At 39.6% G+C, this 27829-nt stretch overlaps 1 protein-coding gene across 3 annotated transcripts in view; it reads left to right on the forward strand.

Moving 5' to 3' along the window:
• The window catches only part of luzp2 (leucine zipper protein 2), a 238038-nt gene that overhangs the window by 200674 nt on the left and 9535 nt on the right, over window positions 1–27829 (forward strand). For 2 of the 3 annotated variants that reach the window (XM_023952501.2, XM_023952504.2), the window contains exons 7-11: window positions 464–526; window positions 9807–9881; window positions 10546–10713; window positions 22116–22220; window positions 27388–27462. In XM_023952501.2, coding sequence (XP_023808269.1) covers window positions 464–526; window positions 9807–9881; window positions 10546–10713; window positions 22116–22220; window positions 27388–27462 — 486 coding nt within the window. The remainder of the gene's footprint in view (window positions 1–463; window positions 527–9806; window positions 9882–10545; window positions 10714–22115; window positions 22221–27387; window positions 27463–27829) is intronic. The other variant, XM_023952509.2, reaches the window with a different exon arrangement.

Genomic DNA, 27829 nt, shown 5'->3' on the forward strand with positions numbered 1-27829 from the left:
AAACTATCAAGGCGACAGTGTCTGTGTTAGATGTGCCCACTGATGTGGAGCAGCGGGTCTGGTGGCCGTGCATACTGGGAGGTGGCAGTGGAGAGGTGTTGTGTTTGTGTGTGCAGTTGCCCGATGACGGGCCACGGTCTGCGGTAACCTGAGGAACCTGTGTGCATGTGGCAAGATGTTGCACTGAAGTAATGTGTGCAGTGGGAGTGGAGAATTCAGCCTTAGACAGAGGGCAAGAAGCCAGTGCATGACTGCATCATTTTTGTGGTCTATTCAGTTCAGTGAAGGGTATATTTGATATTTTCTTCCTCCAATGAAGGCCTTCTTTTAAATCCAAAGCTTTGCCCAGGGACCAGCCACAAAGGAGTCTTCTGCTGCATCTGCCAGAATCCTGCTACGTGATCTAAAACTAATTTCGCCATTTGAATAAGCTAACACAAATTTCCTTATCTTTCCCTTGCAGTCCAAAAAAATCCAGGCTCAACTGAAGGAACTGCGGTACGGGAAGAAGGATTTAATTTTTAAGGTGAGTTCAAACTGAAGGTGGGTGGCTTTAAAGCATGTTGAGAGGCAGCTACGTCTGGCCACTTTGAAAGGATGATCCCATCACAGGAGGAGCTCCAATTAATTCTGCCTGCAATTACAAAGTCGCCTCCAGCAAAGCAGGACCCTTCAAAGTCAATTGGCCAGGACTTATACTGCATACTGTTAAGTGTTTTCCCCCCTCTGCAAAATCCAACCCTTCCCTTTCAATCAAGCAAGCCCTGATAAATGACGCGGAGAGCCTGTGGAGAAACCTTATGTAGAATAATCAGTTTTTTCATATAAGAAAATATAACAAATGGCAATGTTTTTGTTCTCTTCTACTATACACTGCGCTTTTTTAAGGTCAGCGCTACGGTGTCCTCACACGCTCCCCCTGCAAGAACAGCACACACAGCAGTGAACAACAAAGTGCTCTGTATTGGTGCCCGTTTGCACTTGACTCTGCTGCCCCGTGCACTGCAAGGACTAAATGTTCTTGGATCTGAGCACGCCCATAATATTTATTGGCATTCGCCGGTACATGGAGTGACCTTTCAGGCCTTGTTTGCACTGTTAAAATGCCAGCAGACTTCTCATCCACGATGACTTGTAATGGCATTTCTTAAACGTACGTTATGATTCTTTTGAGCTTGTGGCAGAGCCATTAGAAAGAAAAGAGGGAGAAAAGGACTCCTTCCTAATGGATTGAAAATCAGGTTTTTAGCCCTGTTGCGGATCCCCGGATGCCGTTTTTTTTTTTTTTTCTATTTCTATTCAATGAATGATGAATGTATTGACTTGTTTTGTCGGGGTCAGTGCTTGTAAATTGTTGTCTCCAAATTGCATCAGCCACTCCCGCAATAGAATATTACTGCTCAGTGTCAACCAACCCTTCAGCGTGGACCTTAAAAACAGGGTGTTTGTTGATTTGCAGCTGCACAACAATGAGACTAATTTGGTCCTTGTTCTTCGTCTTGCGAAAACATCCCTGGTTGACAGCAATCACTGATCTCTTTCTCCCCATGGAAAGGTCAGAGGGAAATGAATCACGTCCCTCAAGCTTGAGATCACTCTGGCTCTTCCTGAAAGCTCATCTGTATTCCCGCTCCAGTGCGATCAAAAGCTTAGTAGAGGACGAAGGAGCAGGAGGTGGTGAAGAGCAACTGGAGATTCATAAATGTCATCGGCCTCACAGGGGGGGATGTCAGTCAAGGCACCTTGACCAGCAGGCTTTCCAGTCGGCTTTCCAGTCGCTTATGACCAAAGTGCATTTAGGAGTTGAACCATGGCCTACAGAAGCCCTTCTTTTGAGACTGCAAGAGAGTTGAACCATGTTTCTCCCCTTATATCTTGAGTCTTATGCTGGGTTCACACCAAACGCATTTTATGGTTTTCACATCAGAGACCTCTTTTTTGATGTGCGTCAGAGTCCAAAGATGTATTCATAAACTCAATGTTCCAGATGGGAGGAGCTTTGATTTGATTGATTTATTTATTTCAAGCATTGTAGTCAAAGCAATAAAGAATTTACACAGATTTATTAAACTCATTACAGAAATGATGAAATGCATAAAAACAGAAAATAAAAACAAAAAAGACAAATCACATATTCTTAATTGACTATAGTGATCATTAACTAAAGTTACGTAGAGCTTAATTTATTGCTTAAAAAGGAGAGAGAAGAACCGAGCATATATAATCCCACCCCCACGGAGTTCATTCATTTTATAGTTCAACAGTTTTTGTAATCCAGTTCTGATCCGATAGATTCTTTTTCATTCATTCATATTCTTCCTTTTTGTCCCTTTCGGGGTCACGGGGCTGCTGGAGCCTATCCTGGCCACTGGTGGGCGAAGGCAGGGGACACCCTGGACAGGTTGCCAGTTTGTCGCAGGGCCACAATCACACACCCATTCACTCTCACACTCACACCTAGGGACAATTTAGAGTTGCCAATTGACCTATGAAGCATGTTTTTGGACGGTGGGAGGATCCCACGCATGCACGGGGAGAACATGCCCTCTTACTGTGAAGCAAGAGAGTTATAAAATCCAGTGCCTAATGATTGATCATCTTCAGAAAACATTCATTCATGATTTCAGTAAGCAGTAACGGTAACCGTTATGTACCGGTAATAATCATTGATTATTATTAGAAAACATTACTGCATTAAACTCAAATTTCATTGCTACACATGGATGATCAAGTAAAGAAAATCTCATTTCAGTAATCATTGTTGCATATAGTTATGTAATACTCATTGATCTTCATAATAAAAAGCTTTGATTGTTTCACCACGATCAAGTTCACAAATGTATTTGGAATTATTCAAACACTTGTTGATCCTTAACTCTTTGAATTTTCATATCATGAAATCAGAGTTTCTTTATAAATTTTTTTGAAAATTTGGACGACACAGATCATGTAGAGCAGTGGTCCCCAACCTTTTTAACGCTGCGGACCGGTATGACGTCATACACAGTTTTCGCAGACCGGTCTTTGAATTGAGACATGACAAGACGAGTTTTGAGCTTTTAAATTGAGAGGACGATCACACAGGTGTCATCGTCCTCTCCCATTCCCACACTCATGGTGCTATGTAGAAGTACTGTCTATTTAATGTAGCTTTCCTCTTTTGGAGTTGAAGGCTCCTTTTCTGTCTCCTGGCTGGGCGTTTCCCTCTTGGCAAAGAAACTTTCCAAAGACGTTTGTTTTTTACTCATTTTTCTAGATCCTGTACATTTTAGCGGTAACCTATCATGTGACCGAGAAGTCTTGGCCTGCGTCAAAAATGACATAGACGGATGTAACAGAGAATTGAGCAATTAAAAAAAAAACATCCTTCAGATTCTGAAATAAATAAAACGGAAGTAATGTCATTTATTTATTCTTTCTGTGCGGCTTGGTACCAAATGACCCACGGACCGGTACCGGTCCGCGGCCCGGGGGTAGGGGACCGCTGAAGTAGAGAGATCAGGTTTTTTTTTTTTTTTGAAGAGCTCTACAAAAGCATCAATATTCATTGTTCCGTGTCTGGGTTCATGAGATCATTCAGAGACTCTCCTAGTATGGTGAGGTTAACCATCTACTGCAGGAGCGGCGTCTGAATGACGGCGGTACTTGTGTATCTGTGAACCAGTTTGATGACTTGCTGTCACTTTAGGCCAAAGAGAAAAAATGTCAAAAATTAAGAATAAAGTAGAAGATCTTTTTATTATTGTTTTGAGGCAAACAAGATAAATATCATAAAGTTCAGGGGGGAACGATCAGTTTCTCCTCCATGCTGGTTTTGGACTTCACCGGCGGTCCCCCTTATAAACACATCATGAGCCAAAGCTGAGATTCATTGACACGAAACGTCTTCTTTGCCAAATTTGACTAAATTTGTGGATGTGCCGCAATGCCCAAAATGCACCGGGATGCCCAAAACATGCTGGTGCAAGACCACGACCCTCGATGCTCAAGTCGTGCCGCAGGACTCAAAAACCCGCTCCAACGAAAATACTTATTTACATTTTTATCATTTTTATCAGGACATTTATAAAGACAATTGAGATTAAAACTGCATTTCTGATAACTACTTTGTTTTATTTAATTTGAAAAATCTTTAGGTGTGACGTACAAACTAAAATCACCGGGCCACAAGCTCCTTGCTCCGCTCGATTCTGAAGCATCTACTTGCAGACAAATGGATCCATGAACATCGTCTGAGCTGGCTTGTGGTTCAGAACTGTTCAGCTGGATAGCTCCAATATTGCTTACCATTTTGTTGCTACGCTAATATTAGGTTGGTGGTGTGAGCGGCTGTAAGCTAGTTAGAAAAGAATGTGAATAAATGGATGATGGGAAATGAGCACAGGCTCACTCTGCAACAACATTCCAGCCCACATCTCAGATATGAAAATATCCAATAAATTCCTAAATTTTAGAAGTCACAAATTTACAAGGGACCTGGGGCAGAGCTTTTGGAGGTTAAGGGGGCGGCTGGCCCAATTTTTGGTTCAATACTACTATCAATATTGACCAAGGCCGACAAACCATCAACACAAGCTTCTTTAGGAATGGCAAAAACAATGAAAGCAATATTTTTAGATAGGTCTCATTTGCCGACTTTTCAAAGCAAAATCAAAAAATGTAAATTAGCCGAACAGGAGCAGAAGGCAGCTTCACATGTGAAGCTCCTTCAGCTCACAGGTTTTCATCGCTTGGATATTAAAAAAGACCCTTCAAATAAAAGACAACTCCTGCAGCTGTAAAGAGCACTGAGGGGCAGGTTTCCTTTCACTTGTGCTGGCATCACATTAAAGGAAGGGAGGAACCCACAGTGCCTTTGCTGTGTTTCCCTTAGAGACTGGATCTTTGGCAGAGGATGCGTTATAAAGCTTTCACATCTTTTTTTTGTCAATAAGTCCACTTTCAAATTTACCCCTCAAGCTGTTTCTCCTCATGATTTAACAAAAAAGAAGAAGAAGAGAAACGACAGCTTGATGTAGCTGCATGCCTCGTCTAAGCAGAATGGCTGGTGCCCCGCTGACCCCAAACATCCATAATGGACTCAGCGCAGAAATATGAAGTGTGAAGCATGGAGGCACTAACCCTGAAAGTCAGCATTTCTGGGTCAGTGGCTGTGTGCCCGCAGTCTTCGGAGGACCGCTGCTGATGATGCTCTGTGTAATGGATGTAATGGGCTCGTACTGCAGACAATGTTCCGATCATTTGGAAGGCAAATTAGCAGTGGGGTGTATCTCCTCATCTGCACTGGGGGGAAACGATCACCCCATTTTCCTAATTACAAGTGTACGTCACAGCAGCCCAAAAATGCATGATATAAAATAAAATAAATGCCATATAAGTTGCATTTTTCTCCTTAAAGTTTGATAAGCCCGGTATATCGCTGCGTGCACACCGTCACACGATTCGCGCAACACATTCACGTCTGCCGCCTCTCTCTTTGACACGCTTCAGATCCGATGCTTGACGCTTTTCCAAAAATGTGTCCATAAACGCTCCAGACGTGTGTGGGCGGAGCTAGCCCCATGGCTACATTGAAGCTTTGTCTGTACATCCCATTAACAATGCCTGGAAGACACGGATGATGTTGACAGGTCCGATTTTTCCAAACGCGCTGCTGCCGGATCCCGGCGGCACCCTGCACGATGCTCAAATAATCGCAGGACCTGAGATTGCGTCTGTACACTGACTCAACATCGAAACTCACCACCCCTGATGCGCAAAATGGCATTCTTTGTGAAAGCACCTTTAGAAGTCACAAATTTAAACAGGGGTGCTGTATGGGTTTTTTCCACAGTGGTTGTTATTGGAGAAATAACTAACTAACTAACATGTGAGCCTATTTTTTTTTAATATTATCTAAGTCGTGCCTGAATATAAGTCGCACCCCGGGTCAAACTATTCAAAAAAATTATTCAGAATTCTTCTTTTTACCAAACTCAGCTGGTGCTGCACATCACCGAGAACAGAAAAAAAAAAAAAAAAAAAAACTAGTGAGGTCAATTGTGCAGATTCTTCTCAGTGAATCAAACTCATTTATTACTTTTGCAAATGTTCGAATCCTATAATATTATCTTTGACAGTTCATTTATTAGTAAATGTATGATTAAAGGTCTTTAGCGGTAAGAAGTGAAACTTTTCGTTTGTTCAAGTGAATACTTGTTATTGCAAAAGCCTTTGTGTCCATTATTTAAGAACTATTCCCAAAGATTTATGACCTTGGACTTCTTCTTAAGCAAAACCCAGCAGTTACAAATGACTGCGTGATTGTTCCAAGCTCCCCGTGTGTGGAGGAAAAACCCGGGGAAAGAAAAATCCAATTCTTTGAAGAGCCACGCTGGTGCTTGTTGCTTTGTGCTTGCGTCCCCAGCAGGAATTGTATCCACAGAAATATCTTTTCAGCTGCAGCACTTTCAGTCGTACAAGTGACAGACGTGTGCTTCATTAAAATAGTTCAAATTTGGGGAGGGAAAATGAAGTGACACGGAAATGAGACCAGTGAACGCGCCTAGATCCAAAAACTATCAATCATCACAGCTTTATTTATTTATTTTTTTCGTACCTTTTAGGAGTTCCCTGACCTTAGATGAGGTCAATAAAATACATCCAATAAAAGTTCATACATTAAACTATGCCGCTGGTGCTGATTAGACTTAAAGAGTATGCAAATAGCCAACTCATGGGTTTCTTTTTGCCTTTCTGATGAGCTTATCAATACAGTAAACCTTTGTTTTTCGCGGGCGTTCCGTTCCAAAAAGAACCCGTGATAGGCAAAATCCGTGAAGTAGAAACCTCTATTTGTTTTTTACAATAATAATCCTATTAAATACTCTTTATACATTGAAAAGAAAGAACAAACCATTTTACAGGCTCAAGCATTTGTTTCACAAATAAAAGTACTTTAGGAACGTTTTTTTCAACAAATAACTTCTGTACTGTCAAATAATAATTTGAATCATCAATATGAAGGCTTCAAATCGCGGAGATTAGCCCCGCCCACCGCCAACCGAGTATTGGATTAAACGGGAGAAAATTTAAAAAACAATTATGAAAAAACCACAAAGTACAATTGGACAAATGGTGACTCAGCTGTATTTCACTGCTCTACAGACTGAGCCGCTGCATCCTGACTCCGCTCTGCAGTGTTTTCTTCTATTGAAGCCCGCGGTGCAGCTGTGTTTGTTCAGGACAAGAATATAGTGATTGACAGTTGTTGTCGCTCTTTTTTGTATGGGTTTTAGAGAAACTCCAAATTGCAAGATGATTTGCACGTACGTAATGTACATATTAAACTGCAACGTTATTGACGCACAGGAAGAAGCGGAGTGACTTTTCAGCCAATCAAAATGCAGAACACAATGCACAATGCAAATCGGTGAAGTAGCGAAACCGTGAAAAGTAAACCGCGTTATAGCAAGGGATCACTGTAATAAAATACTCTTCAGATGGAGTGCTGTTCATCCTTTTAGGGAGTTGTATGCCACTCATTCTTCGGAAATTTTCCTTTTGTGCACTTGTGAGTCCAGGGACAACTCTTTCCAGAGATCCTCATTAAAGGCTTAAAGACTTTCGAAGGTTCTGCTCTTGATCTGCATTCACGCCGGACGCGATTCCCGCGTCATATTTGTGTCTGCCGCCTCTCCTTTGACGCCTGTCCAATTTACTGCTTGACGCCTGTCCTTGAGCCTCTGGCTGCGGAGGAACCGCCACTGTTTTTCTGGACATTCATAACCACATCATGGAAAACATGCTTGATGTTGAGCGAGTAGCTTGGGTATATACGTTTTGGAGAGCTCTAAGGAGGCGCCAGCCATACGTCGCCGTGTGTGGGTTCACCAGATCCTTCAGAGTCTCTCCTGGTGAACTTCACTCCCTTGCAGTGGGAGTGGCGCCTGGCCTACGGCCGTTTTAAATGTTACTTTCGTCTGTCTGTCTGTGGCCCAGTTTGAGCATTAACCTGAGAGGGTTACGTGGTCGCCAGCCTGTCATAGAGCCCATGGAGCTGGAGCTAGTGAATGCCGTCGCACTGGGTCTGGCTGGACTGCGGGTGTTGTGAGGGTGACTTGTCCAGGGTGTATCCCACATTCACCCAACAGTAACCAGGACAACCTCCGACAACCCTGCGGCCCAATCGGGTTAACCCTTGTGCTATCCTAGGCACTCTGGCATTGGGAGTGAGGTCATCTAGACCCCACAAGTGCGCTGAACCTTTTTTCTTCAATGATTTGTGATCTTCACTGGTGTCCATGGATTACATGAAATCCTCTTCACCTTTATCCGCCTTTGTCATGGTAGAGATAACACGTCAATGGTCACCTTGACCCCATAGGATAGAACAAGGGTTAAGAATGGGCGGAATTCCACCTATTCCATGGTGTTTTATAAACAAGACAGCGGCCATCAGATGAATAAAGACAGAATGAAATTGTTAGTACGAACACCTCAAGTGTGGAGAACAGATGGTAAAAATGGTAAATGGCGTATACTTATATAGCGCTTTCTACCTTCTTACGAAGGCCCAAAACGCTTTACAGTCACAGTCCCATTCACCCATGCACACACACATTCACACACTGGTGGCGGCTCCGCTGCCAAACACTGGCGCCAACCTCCCACCAGAGGCAAGTTGGGGTTCAGTGTCTTGCCCAAGGACACTTCGACACATGGCCGTGCAAGGCTGGAATCGAACCTGCAATCTTACGATCCTGAGTCGACCGCTGCTCATATAAGACTTTGTTAATGAAATGGGTGGAAGTTCAGGACGAAATTCCCCGCATTGAGTGCCAGTGTTGGATAACTTTTTCTACGGGTTGATCGGGTCACTGAAAACTTCACGTGCCTAAAGCTGAGTCCCTGATTGGTTGGCACGACCCCAAACCCAAATCGCGCCGCCAGACCTGCAATCGCATCTGTACATTGACTTCACATTGAAACTCCACGCCCATTACATGCAAATTGTGTCCCGTGTGAATGCAGCATTAGAAGTGTCAAGATTTATCATTTGGTCTTCCTAAAGGGTAGATGTGTTTTCAAATGACAGTAAAATCTCCTTATTTGGTCATTTCAGCTGGTGGTCCCCAACCTCCTGGGCTGCAGACCAGTACATATGGGGCTGCGGAGACAAAAAAAACTTTTATTTTCTTCCGTTTCCTTTATTATTTGACTCTGAAGCAAGTTTTATTTTGGAAAAATATTGGATTCTTTCAAACTCATTCTTGACTCATACTTAATGCACGTCACATGTTGAAAATCATGCTGAAAATCCATCTGCGCCAACCGCTACACTGAAACCTCCAAGCAAAGTTAAGTAAAAAAACAAACAAACAACTGTATTTGGAAGGTTTATTTATTTATTTTTGCAGATAAATTCCGGTAAAGACACAGAAGAAGAGTCTTCCATGAAAATATTGTCTGACATTAAACCGCTCCGTGGCCAAAAAGTAGATTGGGAACTACAGATTTCAACCATAGATTTCCCAATATCCATGATTTAAACATGTAGGATAATGGCACATACAACACAGCCAACAACAAAAACATGAAGATCTTTGAATCCTTTTTGTCTTTGAATTGGTTTAATGATCAAGTCTCTCCGATTGTGTCTGATGACTCGTGTTTTAAAGTGGGACAGTTGTGATTGTATGGATCCATATTGGCTTGAGTGACAGATTTGTGGGAGGGAAAGTGCTGGAGGTGACCTCAGGGAGAAGAAGTCCTTTGTTTCCATAAGCAAAGGGCGTGGCTCATTCAAACGTGGCATTTCTCTGCAGGGACAGCAGCTGCTGGACTTGGAGCACAAGCTCACTATGGCCAAGGAGGAACTGGAAAAGACCGCACTCGACAAGGTGAATAGATACTGAGTTTCTTTTTCTTCCTCTTGTAATCATGGCTCCTTTGTGAATTCCTCTACCTTGTTCTTTTTTGCTGAACAGTCTCATCCCCCACAGGACGCAGAAGCAGCATCTGAAGTCCCAGAGAAATTAATCAAATGATTTATTTTGGATGTAGATTCTGTGCAGGAAACTTCATTTTTGTTTTTTTGGGACAAAAAAAAGGCAATTTTTTTAATCTACACTATTCATCATTTATTATTATTTTTGTTGTTTTTTTCAATAATAGTGTTATTATTATTTACATTTTTTTAAGTTATTTATGGGCTGTGTTACGTTGTTGTTTTTTTCCTTGTAGAACGAAAGCGCTGACTGCAGGAAGACCTACTTCTTGTGTTCATCCTTGTAGTATCGACATCACACACTGTTGTAAAATGATTACTTTGCCAATTCTATTTGTTATTATTGATCAACGTGAAGGATTTTTTTGGTCAGGATTTCTCCTTCTTATTACTCCGAGTTCCGCTTCGCGTGCTTTCTAACTACGCCTCTTAGCTGTTTCGCAGTCGATTTGAAAAATGGCATCCGTTGACTTTATTAGTTGAGTGGGTTCTTCGTGTGGGTCAAAGAAAAGATTTCAAAAGTTTGTGTGTTTTCCTCACTTCTGTCTGGGCCACAGGAGTCTCAGCTAAAGGCGCTGAAGGACACCGTTCACATCTGCTTCTCAGCCGTCCTGCACAACCAGCCCGGCAGCAGCCACCGATTCCCCACCTCCCCCACCCACTTGTTCAGATACTCATCGCTCATCAACAGCTCCAGAGTCACCTTTCAACAGCCTCACGCCAAGGTAATTCATTATGCCACACAGTCTGACTGATTAAAACGTTTGCCTCTGAAGATGTGGGGGCTGATATAGACGGAGGAAAAAAACATTTGTCACGTTTTATGTTTCGGTAAGTTGAAAGACTCTGTGCTCCTTTGCAGGTTTGTAACTGAACACACCAATAAAGCACTGCAAAGGTCTCGACATCAACCAGACTTTAATAAGTATAAAAAAAGACAGCCTAAAGTTAAAAAAAAAACAAGTAAATGTAAATTCTTATTTCTGCAGCAGATTCTACAGCAGCTTTGACTATTGAACTGTTCGCAAGGCTGAACTTAACCTTTATGTTGTCTTGCAGGTAAATTTGACCCATTACCATGTTTAGTTGTAGAGAAAAGACCTTATCCCTTATGCTATCCAAGGCACGTTAACATTGGGAGTTGGGTCATCTGGACCCCACAAGACAGTGCGCTGAAGCTTTTCTCTTCAATGATTTGTGATCTTCACTGGTGTCCATGGATTACATGAAATCCCCATCACCTTTATCCACCTTTGTCATGGTAGGGAGAATGTCAATGTAATGTCAATGTAAGGGTGGGGTCATCTGGACCCCATAAGATAGCATAAGGGTTACCATATTCTTTTCAACTTGGATAACCTTTCCTAAAGGGGCTCCATCATTAGAAAGTGTGATACTTTTATTTTGTTAATGTTTTACATGGGGGGTGTACACCGCTAGGATACAAAGGTATGCTTTATAACTCACGGGTCATTTTTGACCCGTGAGTTATGAAAGCAACTGAACACTCCAAAAAGTCCAAAAGCCACACATAAACTCTAAATCGCAGATACACCTACACACTACACAGTTATACACCCACACACATACTTTGACAAGGAATTTGAGATTGTTAACAGTTTTTTTATTTACATTTTAACACAAATAATTCAGTAGTACTTACTTTACATTTGTGTAACAACAATAAAAAAAAAAACTTTACTGTGTAAAGGAAAACTGGTGTGACAGTTGGTTTGTTCAAAAATGTGCAAGACTGTTCACTGGTGATTGTCAAAAACAGAGATACCAAAAAAAATGAATTTAACGAACTTAAATTTTATTAAAATGATGATGAAACAATTAAAGTTGTTTCATCATCCACAACAAAAGGATATACACCCAGATATACCTGGGTGGCGGGCTTGGTCGCCCGGGCGGCGGTTGTTCCCTGCCGGTTCCCGTGTGGCGTTGGGGGGATTTCGGCTGCCGCTGCTGCTGCGGTGGGGGTCTTGGGGTGGGGAGGGCTGGGCACTCTCCCTCCTTCTTGTCACGTTCCACCATCCATTTTAGAAGAACATAAACACTCACTTGAGCACAGGTGTTAGCTCACCTTTGCACTAACAGTTTGCATGACTGAATGACTGAAATATTTCACACTAGTTGGTTTTAAGGCATAAGTATGCGTGTGAACACTATCTGTTTTGTGTACATGTCGACAGGTGGACATTTTTGCAGCTAGCAGGTGTGTTTATGACATTTGAGTGTGTGTGTGGATAGGCCCCGCCCTTTTTGTACTACATTTGAACCTTACCATAATGATTAACAACCAGTAAACTTGTTGCTTTATGCTGCTTCATGGTCTTACCCCCCTTCCCCTCCTATTATCACCCTCCTACCCCCCCCTCTCTAACGTCCCTCTCTCTTCTTCCCCTCTTTCCTTTTCCGTCCGGTCCAACACCAAAGATTTTCAAACATGATTGAAATTAATAAAGTGTGGCCTCAATTACAAAAGGGGTTTATCCAGACATACCTTTGGTTTGTCAGAAGATTAATAACCCCTCTTGTTAAAGTAAAATATGTCCAACACAAGAGGCCCTCAGCTCTCATCTGTCTGCCCAGCTGTTGGACAGGACAAGTTAAGAAAAAAAAAAAAAAAAAAAAGGATATACACGTTCAATAAAGTTGCTTTATTTTGGGGCTTATGGGTCATTTTTGACCCGTCAGACAAGGGGAGTAAACGGATTAAGATCCCATAAGAGTTGAAGATACAAAAACAAAAGCCCCTGCAGGTAAAAACAAACTAACAATCTAAAAAAAGTGTGTCAAATATTGAAAATGAGTGAAAAGCTTTATCAGAAAGAATTGGTAATGGGTTTGTTTATTGTGAGTACGATATTTTTGTTTCTTGGCCAGGACACTCTTGCAAAAGAGAGTCAATGAGGTTGTTTTTTTTTTTTTTATCCTGGTTAAATACAGGTGAAATAATAAAAAACAAACAAAAATTCTTTATTATTTTGCCATATCAAGTTGTTTTTTCATGCACCTGGAGTGCTGCTTTCACCCACTAAATATTAAGTGAAACTGAAATCAAACAATAGAATTCACAAGTTTGACCAGATGAAGATGCAAAATTTGTTCTTCTGCACTTGACCCTCTTTGGGGAGTGATGAGCTGCAGTCGCAGACAAACTCCATTTAGGGGCTCAACCCCCCAGTCAAATCCCTGAGAGGCCCACACCGATCATCTTTTGACCTATTTTCAAAGTGTTCCCAGTGGTCTTGTAATGATGATGATGTCGTTTTTAGACAACATTTTTAAAAAACTTGTGTGGTTTCTAAAGGACATAGTTTCTGCAGGAGATCATTAGAAATTCACCTCGACGTTGTGGGCGGCACTTTTTTTGACTGTTTATATCTGTTTTTACATTCTCTCCTGCCAGCTTGCAGCCCCACTCACACCCTCAACCTAACATTAGTGGTGCAACAAAAATGTCGAGCGATATCAGAACCATCCAGCCGTGCAGTTTGGATGCAGATTCCAGCTCTGGGGAGTCAAACAAAGACGTGCACGAATCTATTATTCTGCAAATGGATGCATCGGAATGGAGCAAATCAGGGAGCTTGTGGCCCATCCAGCATATTTTCTATCACAAATACAAGTGCATTTTTTCGTCTACTCCTGGATAACAATTATTTCACAAAAACATACTCAGAAATGTATTTTAAGCTTACATTTCTTTATAAATTTCCTCCATCATTAGAAAAAGGCCACAAGAACATGTTAAAAACAAAAACAGCTTTGATCAGAGTGGGTCTTTAAAGCAAAACGTGTCGAGCAGAGATGGATTGGCTCTTATTGTTAATTGTTGGCATTGCCAGACCTTTGATTCTTCTTTAACCTTGCAGTTTCAGGACAAACACTCCACCACATGGCTGGTTTGTAAAATGTTTGTGAAGACTTCCTAGCACAGCTTGTGGATCCTGCTGTAGGTCAAGACGGTTGCCATGGAAATTTTAATAGATGAGTCATTTTCCAGGTAATCCAATGAAAAATCATTGGAGTTGTTTTAATCATTACTCAAGGATGGGGATGGGTGGGGTTTAGTGTTGGCTGCTTTTCTTTTTCATTTTCTTTATTTTCCACAGCAGCATAATTCAAAGAGGTCTGTAATCAATAATGTAGGCGTCAGATAATATGAAACTGAACAGCTCATTACTTTTACCACACGTATGACCAATCAGCCTTTTTCACAGCAGACAAACTGACTCTACTCTGTGGGATAAGATGTAATTAACACTTCTGTTTCTCTGAAATGTATCACTTCGCCCTGCTAAAGACCATGTCTTGCAGCCACTATACGTACATTTGCAAATTTTCCACATATGAAATGTCAGTCTTTTTATTGATGCATGCGTGTAATCATGCATGCACACGTTATTCAAGAGTTTTTCTCGCGTATGTCGTTTGTCAATATGTGCAGATATCCATCGAGAGTTTCAACTGACGGCTGTTTATGTCGATGTGATTTCGAGGTGTTCCAGATTTTGGATCGGTTGAGAATTATGCAATTTGCGCGTATTTCATGTGGTTTATATGCAATTATTATGTAAGTCTTACGCAACTGTGCGTGATTTTTTGCGAGACGCATACACATGTTTGTGGCTTTCTATTACCGTTCCACGTATTTCTAGTAGACTTTTTACGCTTGTACCACCGATGTATAACTTCTATATACAGCCCACATGTCACTTTCAAATGACGTAATCGACGTACTGATAAATTGCTTATAAACAGCAAAATATTCTCGTACGGTTCGTGTTCTACGTGTTCTTTACGTGGTTTATTCCTACTTCTTCCGTTGTTTTAACGTGTTTCATTCGCAATACCTCTGAAAATTTCACGTACAGACCACAACTTTCCTCACTTTTTCCACAGATATTCATTCACGTATGACCAATTTTCATCCATGCAAAATGCACAAAATGTAGGTAGCGGCTGTATGAGACGGCCTTAAAGATCAAGCAGGACGAAACAATAGCTCCCCCAAAACACATACAGCTTATTTTTTCCGGTTTTTACTGCTCTAGGAAAATAAAAAACTTTCCAGACCACCAACTCTAAATGCAGCACTTCCCATGTTCACAGGGTGAAAATAAGATAATAATCTTGCGTTAAGTGCGAACACGATAAGCTGTATTTGCTGACTACATCTTTCTTGCCCAGAAATTGTCAGACACATTTAAGCAGGATGATGTCGCAGGTCGGCCGTCTCCGCGTAAACACTGTCAAAATAAAATTCATATCACACTCAACCTCCCAGCTTGGTGGCATCCTGGAATAAAACTTGGAGCCAAAATATTCACCTGAATGCACACCGGGAGCTCTAACAGTGAACACTGCGAGACGACTTTCACTGTTTGCCGATTATTACCTCATTTGTCAATCGGATGCCCTCTCAAGAGAGAAATACCCCGGAAAATAATTACCACCAAATATAAGAATTGGGCAAGCGTGATTCCAGGGGTTGTCTGGAATAATAACATGTCTAAATCAGGCGGCAGTCTTGGAATTTATGCAAATCCTTCCAGTCTGCAATGCTGTAGATTTAGATTTAAAATACAATTACTTTAAGGTGTTAGAGGAGGTTTGCTATATTTGCGCTGTAGGAAAATGATGAACTCAGTGTGGCACAGTTTGTGTCTGAAGCCTATTAAAGTCAAGGTCACAGCAGTCCCCACTCAGGGCTCAGGACTTTAATCCTTTTTAGCAGTAAAACAAGGTGACAGCCAAGAGGATTCACAGTACGAGCAGGATTATGCATTCAGCCTTCATATCACCTATTGTTTTCTCAGATCCTTGCATGTCAGACACCCTGACAAGTTGGGATCAATATCTAGCCTCAAGGTTCCACCCCCGCGATGTGGTTAGGCTCACATTTAAAAGATGAGAAACAAAAAAATAACTTTTTTTCCCCTACTATATTTCTTTTTTGGAATCTATTAAATAAAAAAAAGGAAAAATGTAACATAATGAAGAAAAATAAATGCAACGCTCTTGCTTTCCTTGAAAAATGAGCTCCGCAGTCCAGACTTTTTTTTTTCTTTTTTCTTCCACCAAAGGAATCATGTCAGCTGCAAACAGAGATTGTGTCAGTTAAGATTTCTGAAAAGCATTTGCTTTAAAATCATCAAGCTGGTCACAGCACCACTCTTATCTGCCATGATTTTGGCGAGCAGTTCTGCCTTTAAGAGGCTCTTATCCTCTGAAAGCAGTCACAGTTTACTGTATGTCTCTTTCATGGGTGCTCAGATTTGACACACTACTTTAAGAAGAAGAAAATTCTGTATTTTTTTTTTTGCTTTACTTTGTTATTCATGGTAATTCCACTATCCCCACTTATCTGCATTCATTTCAACGGCCTTGTTGTGTAAGACCAAACAATAAAGTACAATTTCTTCTTAAAATCCACATTTACAGTCAGGTGTGTATGGTACTCCGCACATGATATTCAAAAGAAATTTAAAACAAAGCAAGATGGTTCCTCAAATTAATAATTCATGTGCACAAATGAGTATTTTGTAGTATTTTTATCAGCGTTTTGTGTGCACACGGTAGCCTTTTGTGGGCACATATTAACCTTTTTGGGCATAAATTTACAATGGGTCTACTTACATTAGCATTGTGTCCCCACAAAATTAGAAATATGTGTGTACAAAAATGTACCTGTTGGCCAGAAGTTAGTACTACGATTTGATGACATAAAAAAAAACTAATTTCTGGCCACAATATATTTTTTTGTGTGTGCTAAATGTTAATTTGTACCAATAAAACTCTTCTTTGTGCAAACAAATATTAGCATTTTGTGTACACAAAATGTTAATTTACTATGTACATATTACTCGTTACTATGTAGTATGCACTATGAACTATGTACCGGTATTATGCACTTTATACATAGTAACGATCTAGAAGAATCAATTAATTTACCACAGACCTTAAAAACAATGGTTACGTTTAAAAAAAATAAACAATTAAAATTGTTTCCCCCTAAATTAATATTTTGTCCTACAGTAGTAGGAATTTACAATGCTTAAAGAGCAATTTGTGCCAACTTAATGCAAATAAATTATAATGTCTGGCCATGATTTAGTATTTTGTTAGCAGAAAGTAGCATTTTGTGGGCCAAAATAAGCATTTTTTGTGCAGAATTTAGTATTTTTTGGGCCCAAATTTGCAAATTATGTTCTCACAAATAAGTAATAGTAAAAAATGTATTTCTTAATAACAATTTTCACCTTCAAAACGCTGATTTGTGACCAAGAATACTAATCTATGCCAATAAAATCCAAATAAAATCATAAATTGTGGCCACAAAATGCACAACATAATAATTTGTGGGGACAAATTATTAGTTTCTGGGGCTCCATAGGTTTGTTTTTAATATATCGATTGCTTTAAATTGTTACACAGTCTTGTCACAAATCTCAAATACAAAAAAACAACCAAAGGGAAAAAGCAATAAATTTTTCTTTTAGTCGTGATTTATTTCATAATAATGGATTCATAACTTTTTCTTTTATTAGCATACAAATAGCAGCCAGCCCTTCGGTTGCGAGTAGTTTCAACTTTGATGGGTCTGTCTGATAAATCTGAGAGAGCCTTTAGTGCAAAAGACTCTGCTGTGCTCCATCTGTCCACTCTGCCTGTTCTGGAGAAGGAGGCTCAGATGTCATTTAAATCAGTGCCAAGTAAAGTTTCAAATATATGTAAAAAAAAACATTCCAATTTGCACTTAGTGGGGGAAATATTTTACATAAGCAACTTCAAAACAACAATCTCTTTTTCTGTCAACGGTCACATCATGTTCAAAAACACATGAATCCGACCTTTGCTTTGACCACATCTACATGCTAATCATTTTGGGCTGCCTGCTTTGTCAATACAAAAATCATCTATTTGTGTCTGTTTTTCCACCCTAAAAGTAGTCAGGGGATTTTTTTTTCTAAAGTGTATTAAGAATTTTACTCTTCAAGCTCTTCCCTTCCATTCCTGAAGTTGTAAAGTTCTAAAGTTGTAAAGTTATGTTGTATTCTGTACATGCGCATAAAATGCTAAATTGTGTACACAAAATGCTATTTTACCATGTACATGGTAACGATTTAAAAGAATCAATTCAGTAACCACAAACCTTCAAAACAATGGAGACTACATTAAAAAAAAATTAAAAATGAAATTGTTCCCCCTAAATCAGTATTTTCTGGCCACAAATTAGTTGTAGGAATTCACTATAGTATTTTGAAGCATAGGAATAAACCTGATTAAAGGTGTATTCAGACTGGAAAAATCTGTTGGTCCAGATCGAGTCCTGAACCTTCCGCTTGGTCTATATTCAGGCTGCCTTTCTATTTTGAACCAAAACCACATGATTAAATATCTCTTCAGTCATTGGTCAGGAATTATGATCCGGGGAAAAGTAACAAGATGAAAGAATAATGGAAGTCCTACATCATGTCATCATACAACAAACAATTTTTGAACAGAAATCACACTTTCTCTGTGTCAAATCTAAACATTTTAGACCAAAAAGGAACAAAACAATGAAAAAATAAATAAAAGTAATGATAAATAATAGACCCTGTGACAGACTGGCGACCTGTCCAGGATGTCCCCTGCCTTCGCCCACAATAGGCCAGGATAGGCTCCAGCAGCCCTGTGACCCCGAAAGGGACAAAACGGAAAAAGATGAATGAATAAATAAATAATAGTACATTATTTAAAATAAAAGGAGAACAAAATCTGTGTTAGCAGTGCCATAAATACAGTTTGGTATGTCTCACAAACAAACACACTCACAGACCTATTTCTGCGGTAGGAAGTATCATTAGTGTGAGGATGCACAGATCAGCAACACTGGACTTGAAATTGCTTCATATTTAACAGACTTGGGGTAATAACCAATTCTTGCGGTCCAATAGTAGCAATTTTCATCAAAGTGACAGGAGATGATGTCTCCTGTGCTAAGAGCAGAGAGCTGGAGGGGAACTGAGGCATCTCATTGCTCTGCTCTCAGCACCCACCATTTACTCTAATGATTGCTTCCCTGTGTATCTAAATCAATGAGATATTTACCCTGGATATAGGAATATTTGGTTTTTATCCCACAGAAAACAGAAAGAAATCTGTTTTCCTCAAAAGAAAAAAGAATGCATTTCCACTAAACCTTCCTTTAAGGGTTTTTGCAGCTTTATAGTTAAGAGCACTTCTGTTGATTGTTTTTTTCTTTTTTGAAGCTTTGAGAAACCCTCCCTGACCCTGTTAAACTGTCCCTCTGTGTATGAGAATCACTAGTCCAGAAAGACGAACCATTTTTAAGAAATGATTGCTTTTTCAGCATCTTTTATTATTTATATTAATTACCTCTACCAGTAGCTTTGCCATGCCCAGCAGTTCTGCAGGACTATCAACGAACTGTAAAAAAAAAAAAAAAAAAACTGCAATTTCTTGCAACATGATTTGTCTTTTTGGTGTTTTTAACATGTTCTAGTGGCATTTTTCTGATGATGCAGAAGAACATTAAGCTTATAATTGCATTTCTGAGTATTTTTTATTCAGGTCGCTGTGAATCAGGAGTTAACAAAAAGTGTTGTTTGAAAAATTGTGTAGCTGTGACGCTGAAGCTACAATTGGCAGGAACAAGCTCCCTGCTCTGCTCCGTTCTGATGCATTCACTTTGTAGACAAATAGATCCATCTTTCTTTTCCTCGTCTGAGCTGGTATCTGGATCAAAACTGTACGGCTGGATAGCTCTGATATTGCTTGCCATTTTTGTTGCACCGCTAATGTTAGATTGGGGGTGTGAGGGTCTGTAAGCTAGCGGGAGAGAGTGTAAACAGATGGATGTTGGCCTTACTCTGTACCAATAGTCCCGCCCACAATTCAGAGCTAAATTTCTAATAAACTATTGCTGCTCTGCAGAAACGTTGTTATTCTGCCCTCACTGAAACTTTGTGATTTCTAGCTTGGCAGACAATTAACGGGTTCCTCAATAAACATCCAGGAGTCAGCTTGTACGTTTTGGACATTTATGAGAAGCACTGTGAAACTGAAATACAGATATACACATGAATAAACTTGAATGTATTGCATTCTTATTTCCCACATAACAAATATTCAACTATTTGTTACTATGCACACAAAACCATAGTAATAGGTGCTAAAATGACCAGTATTCACACACATGTAAGAGACTATTAGCATTGCTAACGTTTTTAAAACATTTTACATGCAGACATTCTTTGAAACAGCAAAAATTGATCACTGTCATCTGAATATTACTTATCACTTGACTTACAGACATATGTAATTCAGGGTTGTGACGAGAAAAATTATTTAAGAGATGCCTTGGAGGCGCGTTAACCTTGGGAGTGGGGTCATCTGGACCCCACAAAATAGCACAAGAGTTGGAATAGATCAAAAGATAATCAAAGTGGGACTTACACCTTTTTTTAAATTTTTGTTTTAATCTTCATGTCAGTTCTAATATGTAACACGCTGTAACACACTGCCTGCAGTTACAATCCATATAATATGCTGTTTTGCTACATTTCCCACAATTGACGTGTTCATTAGGCGCAGCAACACCAAGCCATGTTTATCTGGCAAAACGTGTGAGACCACATGTTAATGGAGTCTGCACATGGCGTTTTATTTTGAAAGTCAAGAAAGATCGTTTGGGAATGGCACCTCAAACATCCTTTTCTCTCAAAGACTTCCTGACTTCTCCATGGTAGTTGTGTCATTGACTATATTTCAGAACTGGACTGAGTGACCCTTCCTCCATCACGTTCCAAACAGGAAGTACCCGTTAGCTCCAAGTAGCGAAAATCCCACAGACTTCTATAGAGAAATGAACAGCTGTTACTCAGTCATTCTATTTTTCTGAATAACCATACTTGTTCTTGTGTCTTTATTAAACGTGTACTTGATAAGTTGAATATTCGAAACGTTTGATTGAATTTTCCAAAGCATGCCTGATTGGAAGCTCACTCCTGATCCAACATGGCAGCATCCCTTTTGCCAAAAAATGGCGACTAACTTCATTTCGTTGGAGCTAGAAGTAAGCCCATTTCTGTGAATGACATCACGCTCGCTCAGTCGAGTTCTCAAATACATTCATTGAGTTGTTTACATGTGGCAGAAGAACTTCACTGTCTGCAGGAGGAGTCTGATGTGATCACGATCACAATTTACGATGGTTAACCTTAACCCCTGAGACCACGCCCCAAAATATGTCCAAGTCTCAAACTGAAGCATCATATTACTAGAGTGTTTAGTCAACGAGAATAGAATTTTGTGTCCATCCATCCACACTGACTAATGGTAGCTACACCTGATTGGTACAGTATTTTTTAAAATAGGTCTAAAAACAAAAATGAAAATAATATTTTTTTTAAGTGGCTTTTCAGCCCCAAGTGGTTGTTTTTTCTAAAGGTCAGACAAAGACATGGCTGAAAGAGTCTCTAAGCATAAATATTCAAAAGGAAATTCACATTTGAATTGCTAATATAGCTTAACATTTCTTTGATATGTACAAAAACAGTCTAAAGACTCCCTTTTTGTTGAAGGTATGGAATTTGATCAACAAAAACGAAAACGTTGTATTCTTTTAATGGAGATTGTCTGGGTCTATTGCCAATTTTTTTTCCTTTCATTTTCATTTCTTTTATCATTTTGAACAAATGTTTGAATTGTGTGTCGGTGAGGCCAACTGGTTCCTTGTTCAAGTGTTTTCTGTCTCCAAGTGTTTGCATTCATTTTGCGTCTCCTCCATGAGGAGCATGAACGCAGAAAACCTTTTGTCTCATATTAGTCATCCATTTATCTCACAGTTGGAAAAAAACCAAGAGTAAGTGAAGTGGTAACATTTTTCTTAATACATGCCTGTTTTCCATTCATAAGATTTCGATATTAGTGTTTTGTTTAGTTCACACCCATGGCACGCTGAGCTTCTAGTCGGGAGCACGTTGTTTGGTAAAACTCGATTTTTATGCAGCCCATTTAACGTCTTATAAGGTACTATTTGTTATGCAAAAACTATGATACTGTTTTTCTTTTAACCCTCAACCCAAACGTATCTTGTCGTCACCAGGATATCTCTAGAGTTCAGAGAATGGTCACAGTCAGTAAATCACCCATGAACACCGAAGTAATGAGGAGAGAGAGCAGCGGAGTCAAAGAGAGCCAGATGGAAAAGGTGAGCTGTTGCAGTAATTAAAGTGTAATAGCCTATGTGACCTGTGGGTTTCCATTTCATGAGCTTCATCTGTTCACTAAACCTATGGTCAAATCTACATCAGGAACTAGATTAACTGTTTACACTAAGACTGCCCTAGTCCTTTTTTTTTGTTAAAATAAAACCAAAACTTGTACAACTTCTTCAAAAATATAATCGTTTTTAATGTTAGCTGGTTAGTCACTACATCAAAAGTTAAAGTTTTTATATATTCTTTTTCTACTTTTAAGAACAACTTTGATTTGTTTTAAGACTAAACATGCCGTCTTTCAGAATATTTCATCCTAATAACAGCTATAAGACATTTGCAGAACATCTACAAATGCTTGTAAGCAGAATAATAACTTTAAACTATAATTAACTTTTTTTAAGTCCTCCATATCTCCACACTGGTTTAAGTGTTTGAGTTTGTTGAAATGAGTCATTTTCAATCTTTTCACGGCCCCGACAGGCGCTGTCTCAGTCTAGGGGAACAACCCCAAAAGGGCCATAAACATGAGAAAATGGAAACCAACGAAAATGAGGAAAACAGTTTATGGAAAAAGATAAAAGAAATTCAGTGTGCAGTAATGGAACATGAAATAATCAGTGTACTGGTTTAAATGGGTGGGATTGGAACCTTGGCCAAAAATAGCCGACCCAGCCGCGTTGAGCATCCAAGTCAGCTGCTCTTTGCTAGTAATTAAATGTCACCTCATCAACAGAAAGAAATAAAGTCCACAAATGCAAAAAGGAGAAAAAATAACCAGCCCTACACCATCACATTTATTTTTAATTATTTAACCAGAAAAAAATCCACTTGAGATCTCAATGGTCTCATTTTTTCTGGTTAAAATCAAAAGTCACACACACCCCAGACATTTCATAAAAATAAATATAAGTTAAAAAAATATTAATACAATTGAATAAAACCAATTATTAATTTAAAAAAAACAGCTACAGGGCAGAAGTTTCATTTCCAGGTCCTTTATACTAACATCAAACTGTGGCATGAGCTGTGAACGTTGAATTGTTTTTTGCAGAAATTTCCTTTCGTAGGTCCCTTATACTAAAAAGCCATTTCTCTTTTTTTTTCTGTTCGAACATGCCCAACTGCTCCACTGCCTCTCTGCCTTTGGTTGATCTTCTTCTGATTTCGATACCTGGCAGGTGCTAGTCACGATTATTGGCCCACACCTGCCAGGTAAGCAGAGTGGCAGAAAGGGGCTGCAGCAAGACATAACAAAAAAATATATATATTTTTCTCCCTCCTTTTTGCACTTTCACCTGTTTAAAACAAGTGGGTTCCACTTTTGAGCAATACAAATATAGAGGTAAGCAAGAAGGGGTTATGAAAAAGACTTCAGACTATGAAAGAGTGAAAATACTCCCATGAACTTTTTAACTATATATACCATGGTCCGGGTGAATACTCCATTCTGATTGGCTCCTGGGTGTGCATTAAAAAGTGATAATCGCACAGTGAGAACTGCTCGCTCCAAAAAGAAGCTCCGGTCAACTATCTTAAATGTTTTGTATCACTGCGCTGGCTTCTTTAAAACAACCTTTAGCTTCATCATCTGGACAAAAACAAGCGGTAAGAGGAGAACTTTCTCCCTGAACTGATGCTTTATTCAACCCATCGGGACGATCAGTATATATATATATATATATATATATATATATATCATCAGATCGCTTATATCATCTTAACCCACTAGACAGTGGGCTGAACCTTTTTTCTTCAATGATTTGTGATCCTCACTGGTGTCCATGGATTACATGAAATCTTCCCACCTTTATCCACCTTTGTCATGACAGGGAGAACACGTCAATGTAAGTGTGGGGTCATCTGGACCCCACAAGATAGCACAATGGTTATGGTCACTACTGGTTCTAGTTTTGTAAGAAACCTTTGGATTCAGTGCCTTCAGAAAAGGTGACATGTTTTTATTCAGTCTCACTTCAAAAAGCTTCTCTTGCTGCTTTTCTGACACGTTGCAGCTGTTGAAGGAAGAAAGAAGGAAGCAGCACTGACCTTTCCTATTCAGATTCCACATGAAGGGTCCCTCTACCTTACGGTCTCAGACTTGATCTAACTGACTGTCAGTAGTCACTTATCAAGGAGACTCCAAAACAAGTATCTATAAAAATCAAGAGGATTGGAGGGAAGCAGGAGTAGAAAAGAGGGTCCGTAAGTAGTTTTGACAAGTGGCGATCAAGAAGCATCACAGACGTAAGCTGAGAGAGCACTGGAATCAGTGCTGAGGCGTGTCACCCAGAGCTGAGACAGTGTCACGTGGACTCTGTCAAAAATAGTATTCTCTAAAGAAACTGCGCTGCAATCCATGTGTCCCATAACTGATTATTCCATTTTTGAAGAGGACATAAAGGTCCTGCAGCAAAAAAAGGAGGCGCATATCTCAGCCAGAGATAATGTGTTTGCTTGTTAGCACCACATCTGCCTGTTGGCGAGGAGGAGATAAGGAGACTGTGTGCATGTGGAGTGTGCTGTCTTTGCTTCAGCCCAAAAAATGCTGTGAGTTTGCCAGAGTAAAAACAATCCTTTTTATTTTCAAAGCAGGCCCTGCATTAGATCCCATGCTGCAGGAAGCAGCAAGACTCCCACTTTCTATAAACCTAAAAACTGGTTTGCGTTTAAGGTGTTTCAAGTAAGTTGTAAAGTATTTGCTAAATCAGTGAATTGAAAACATCTCCTGCAGTGTCCATAAAACTAAAAAACTTGCAAAATGTTTTGACATATCCCTAACCCATTAACCATTCATTATATTTAATGAATGAATGTCCTATGTCATTAGAACAATCCAAACCTTCCTTAAAAACCCGTGTATATAACTTCATTCATGTTTTATAACCTGTAGTTAATTATCAGTCCACTAGGGGCAGTAGAAGAGCTTTCCCTGCTCAGTTTAAAATTGCTGCCTTCATGAAAACTCAAAATCACTTTTGGCGTTGTGCTAATTTTTTAAAGTTTATGGTGAGACTAACTCATCTATTGTTAGTCATTTTATCAAATGACTATTTACTGTATTGAAAAAAAATGCAAACTTTGTTGATAATTAGATTTTTATAGTCACTCAGACCATGTCAAAATGTGTGGATCAAATTTGAGACAGTGGGTAAATAATTTTCCTGAATGTTCACGTCAAATTTGTATCTTAAATAACTTTAATGTAAGCAAAAACGTACTAAATCGCGTAATTGATTATATATCTCCAAAAATCATGCAACATTTTTTGTGGCTTTCATCAGAGGTTTTTAAAATCCTCTTAAGTCTAAAAAAAAAAAAATGTAATCCTTTTTTTCCATGTAGTAAGCTTTAAGGGGTTTAAAGAAATCCAAGTTTGTATCAATGCTTTGTTCTCAGTGAAAGCTGTGATCATTTGCCCTGGCTGGCTATTTGAAACATCCGTCTGCTTGAGTTCTAACAAATAACGCTGTAACTCGAGTGAATATGAAGCACAGAGCTGTGTAAACGCACATTTGAACAAAACTCTCTGTATCATAATGCTGAGCGTCTCTTCTCAGATCTGGTTACTAAGTATTTGTAGAAGTAAAGCTTCCGGTGACTGAGAAAGTCAGCATCTATTCTGGGCAGCCTACACAAGATCCATAAAGGGTTTGTGGAAAAGAAAGGACACTTGTTTAATGAATAAATCCTCATTGGAGCATTTGAGTGGTCAGACTCATTTTGTGGTCTGAACCTGGATTAACCTTTTTTTGTGAATTTAACTTATGTTACACCTAATATACCTATATATTCAGTCTGCAAAAGCAAAAAAAGAAAAAAAATTCTAGGATTTGCTTGGTTTTTTGCTTTGACTTCATTTCATTTTATTTATTCATTTATAGAGCACCTTCAACCACCATTCAAGAAGACCCAAAGTGCTGTGCACAATATTACATCAATAAAAATGCTAAAACGATGAAAACAATTGAACAAGACTTAAGGACAAAATGATAAAAAGATAACAACTATTAAAGAAAAGATAAAAAAAACAAAATAAAAGGTTAGTTAGACAGATACTAAGGCACAGAAGTGGAGGAGCCAACGAGTTTTATTGCTAGAGACGCTAAGATAGCCAGTTATCATTGTCCAAAACATGTATAGAGCGTCGCCATATTGGACAGGTCAGTAAACGCGGTCAGAGGGGACAGAGAACAGTGCAACCCGGTCGACAGTCAAGGGTCCCAGCAGACGGGAAAAAGGGCGCAGTGAGCACTGCAGTCAGCCCAGGTGCGGTGAGATCCGGGCAGCATTCGCTGTAAAGCAAAGGCTTGTTGAGCCGTAGCTGGTCGCCATGCACCACTGCAGGGTATATGCACCTGGTGGTCTTCACTCGGGGCTACTGAGGGAATCTTGGTTAGTTTCTTGTCCTCTGTTTAGAAATATGCCTAAATCCCACGGGTTCATTCATTCAGCTTCAGGGTCACAAGGCTGCCGGAACCTATCCCGGCCACTCGTGGGCATAGGCAGGGGATATCCTGGACAGGTCGCCAGTCTGTCGGATTATCCTCCAAAAAACATTTAAATGATCGGTGGTCCTGGCAGAACACGTGGAAATAATGCAAAATCTATAGCTACCATTGCCTTTGAATAGACTACAAGATCAGCCTAAAAATTTACTATTCTGAAAGTAAACTCACTCAGGTCTTCCTAAAATGTTTTTTATAAGTTCCCCTTTATTAGCTGACAGAAAGTACAGTTTTTTTTTCCAGCTCTATTTTCAATTGTAGCACAGCAGTGAGGCGGCATCTCGACCTATCCAATATGGCGTCCAGCTTTGCGTACGCAACAAAGTAGCGAAGCAACTCTAGCCTATAAAATCATTGGGAGGAACAGTTTAGCTTTAAAACCCTCCAAGAGGGTAACATCCCTAATAGCCAGTGGCAGCTTGTTCCATAGTTTAGGAGCCAACACAGCAAACACATTTGTTACCCCGGAACCTGCATTTGGTCCTCGGAACCAGCAGCACATACCAGTCCAAAGAACGCAGGGACTTTATTGCCTCTCCATGATTTGTATAGGCCTATAAAATAATGTAATCTTTTTTTTTTTTTAATAAAAATGTTGAAAATATTGTTTCTCCTACACTCAGGCATTTAATGCTTTTTCTTCCGTCTACAGACTGCAGGTGAATGCTTCCAGAATCAGACAGCAGAATCTGTTCAAGACAGCAAAAAGCAACCAGAGGTCCAACAGGTGTGTTTGCTCACGTTTTCCAATTAATACGGCACACTGAGTTATACAGCAAACTGTCAATAAAATATCTATTTTCAAAATGTTGTCATGTATAAGCCGCACCGAACTACAAGGCGCATCAAATGAGACAAAAGAATTAGAGATAATTCAGTCAGTCAGACTTTATTAACTGTTTTCACAGTAATTCTAGAACCAGAACATTAGCTGTGTTAGTCATGTTAGCATATTTACAATACATGCAACTCCCAAGCTTGTTTGCAACACGTAAATAACAGACTGATACTGCAAAAACAAATATTATTTTAACTACTCTTAACACCCAACACGTTAAAAAAAACAAAGTCCAGCACTGCTACCCGTTAGCACC

Source organism: Oryzias latipes, chromosome 3 (genome assembly GCF_053564925.1).
Source record: "Oryzias latipes strain Hd-rR chromosome 3, Olatipes_Hd-rR_3.1".
In the NCBI taxonomy this organism is placed as follows: Eukaryota; Metazoa; Chordata; class Actinopteri; order Beloniformes; family Adrianichthyidae; genus Oryzias; species Oryzias latipes.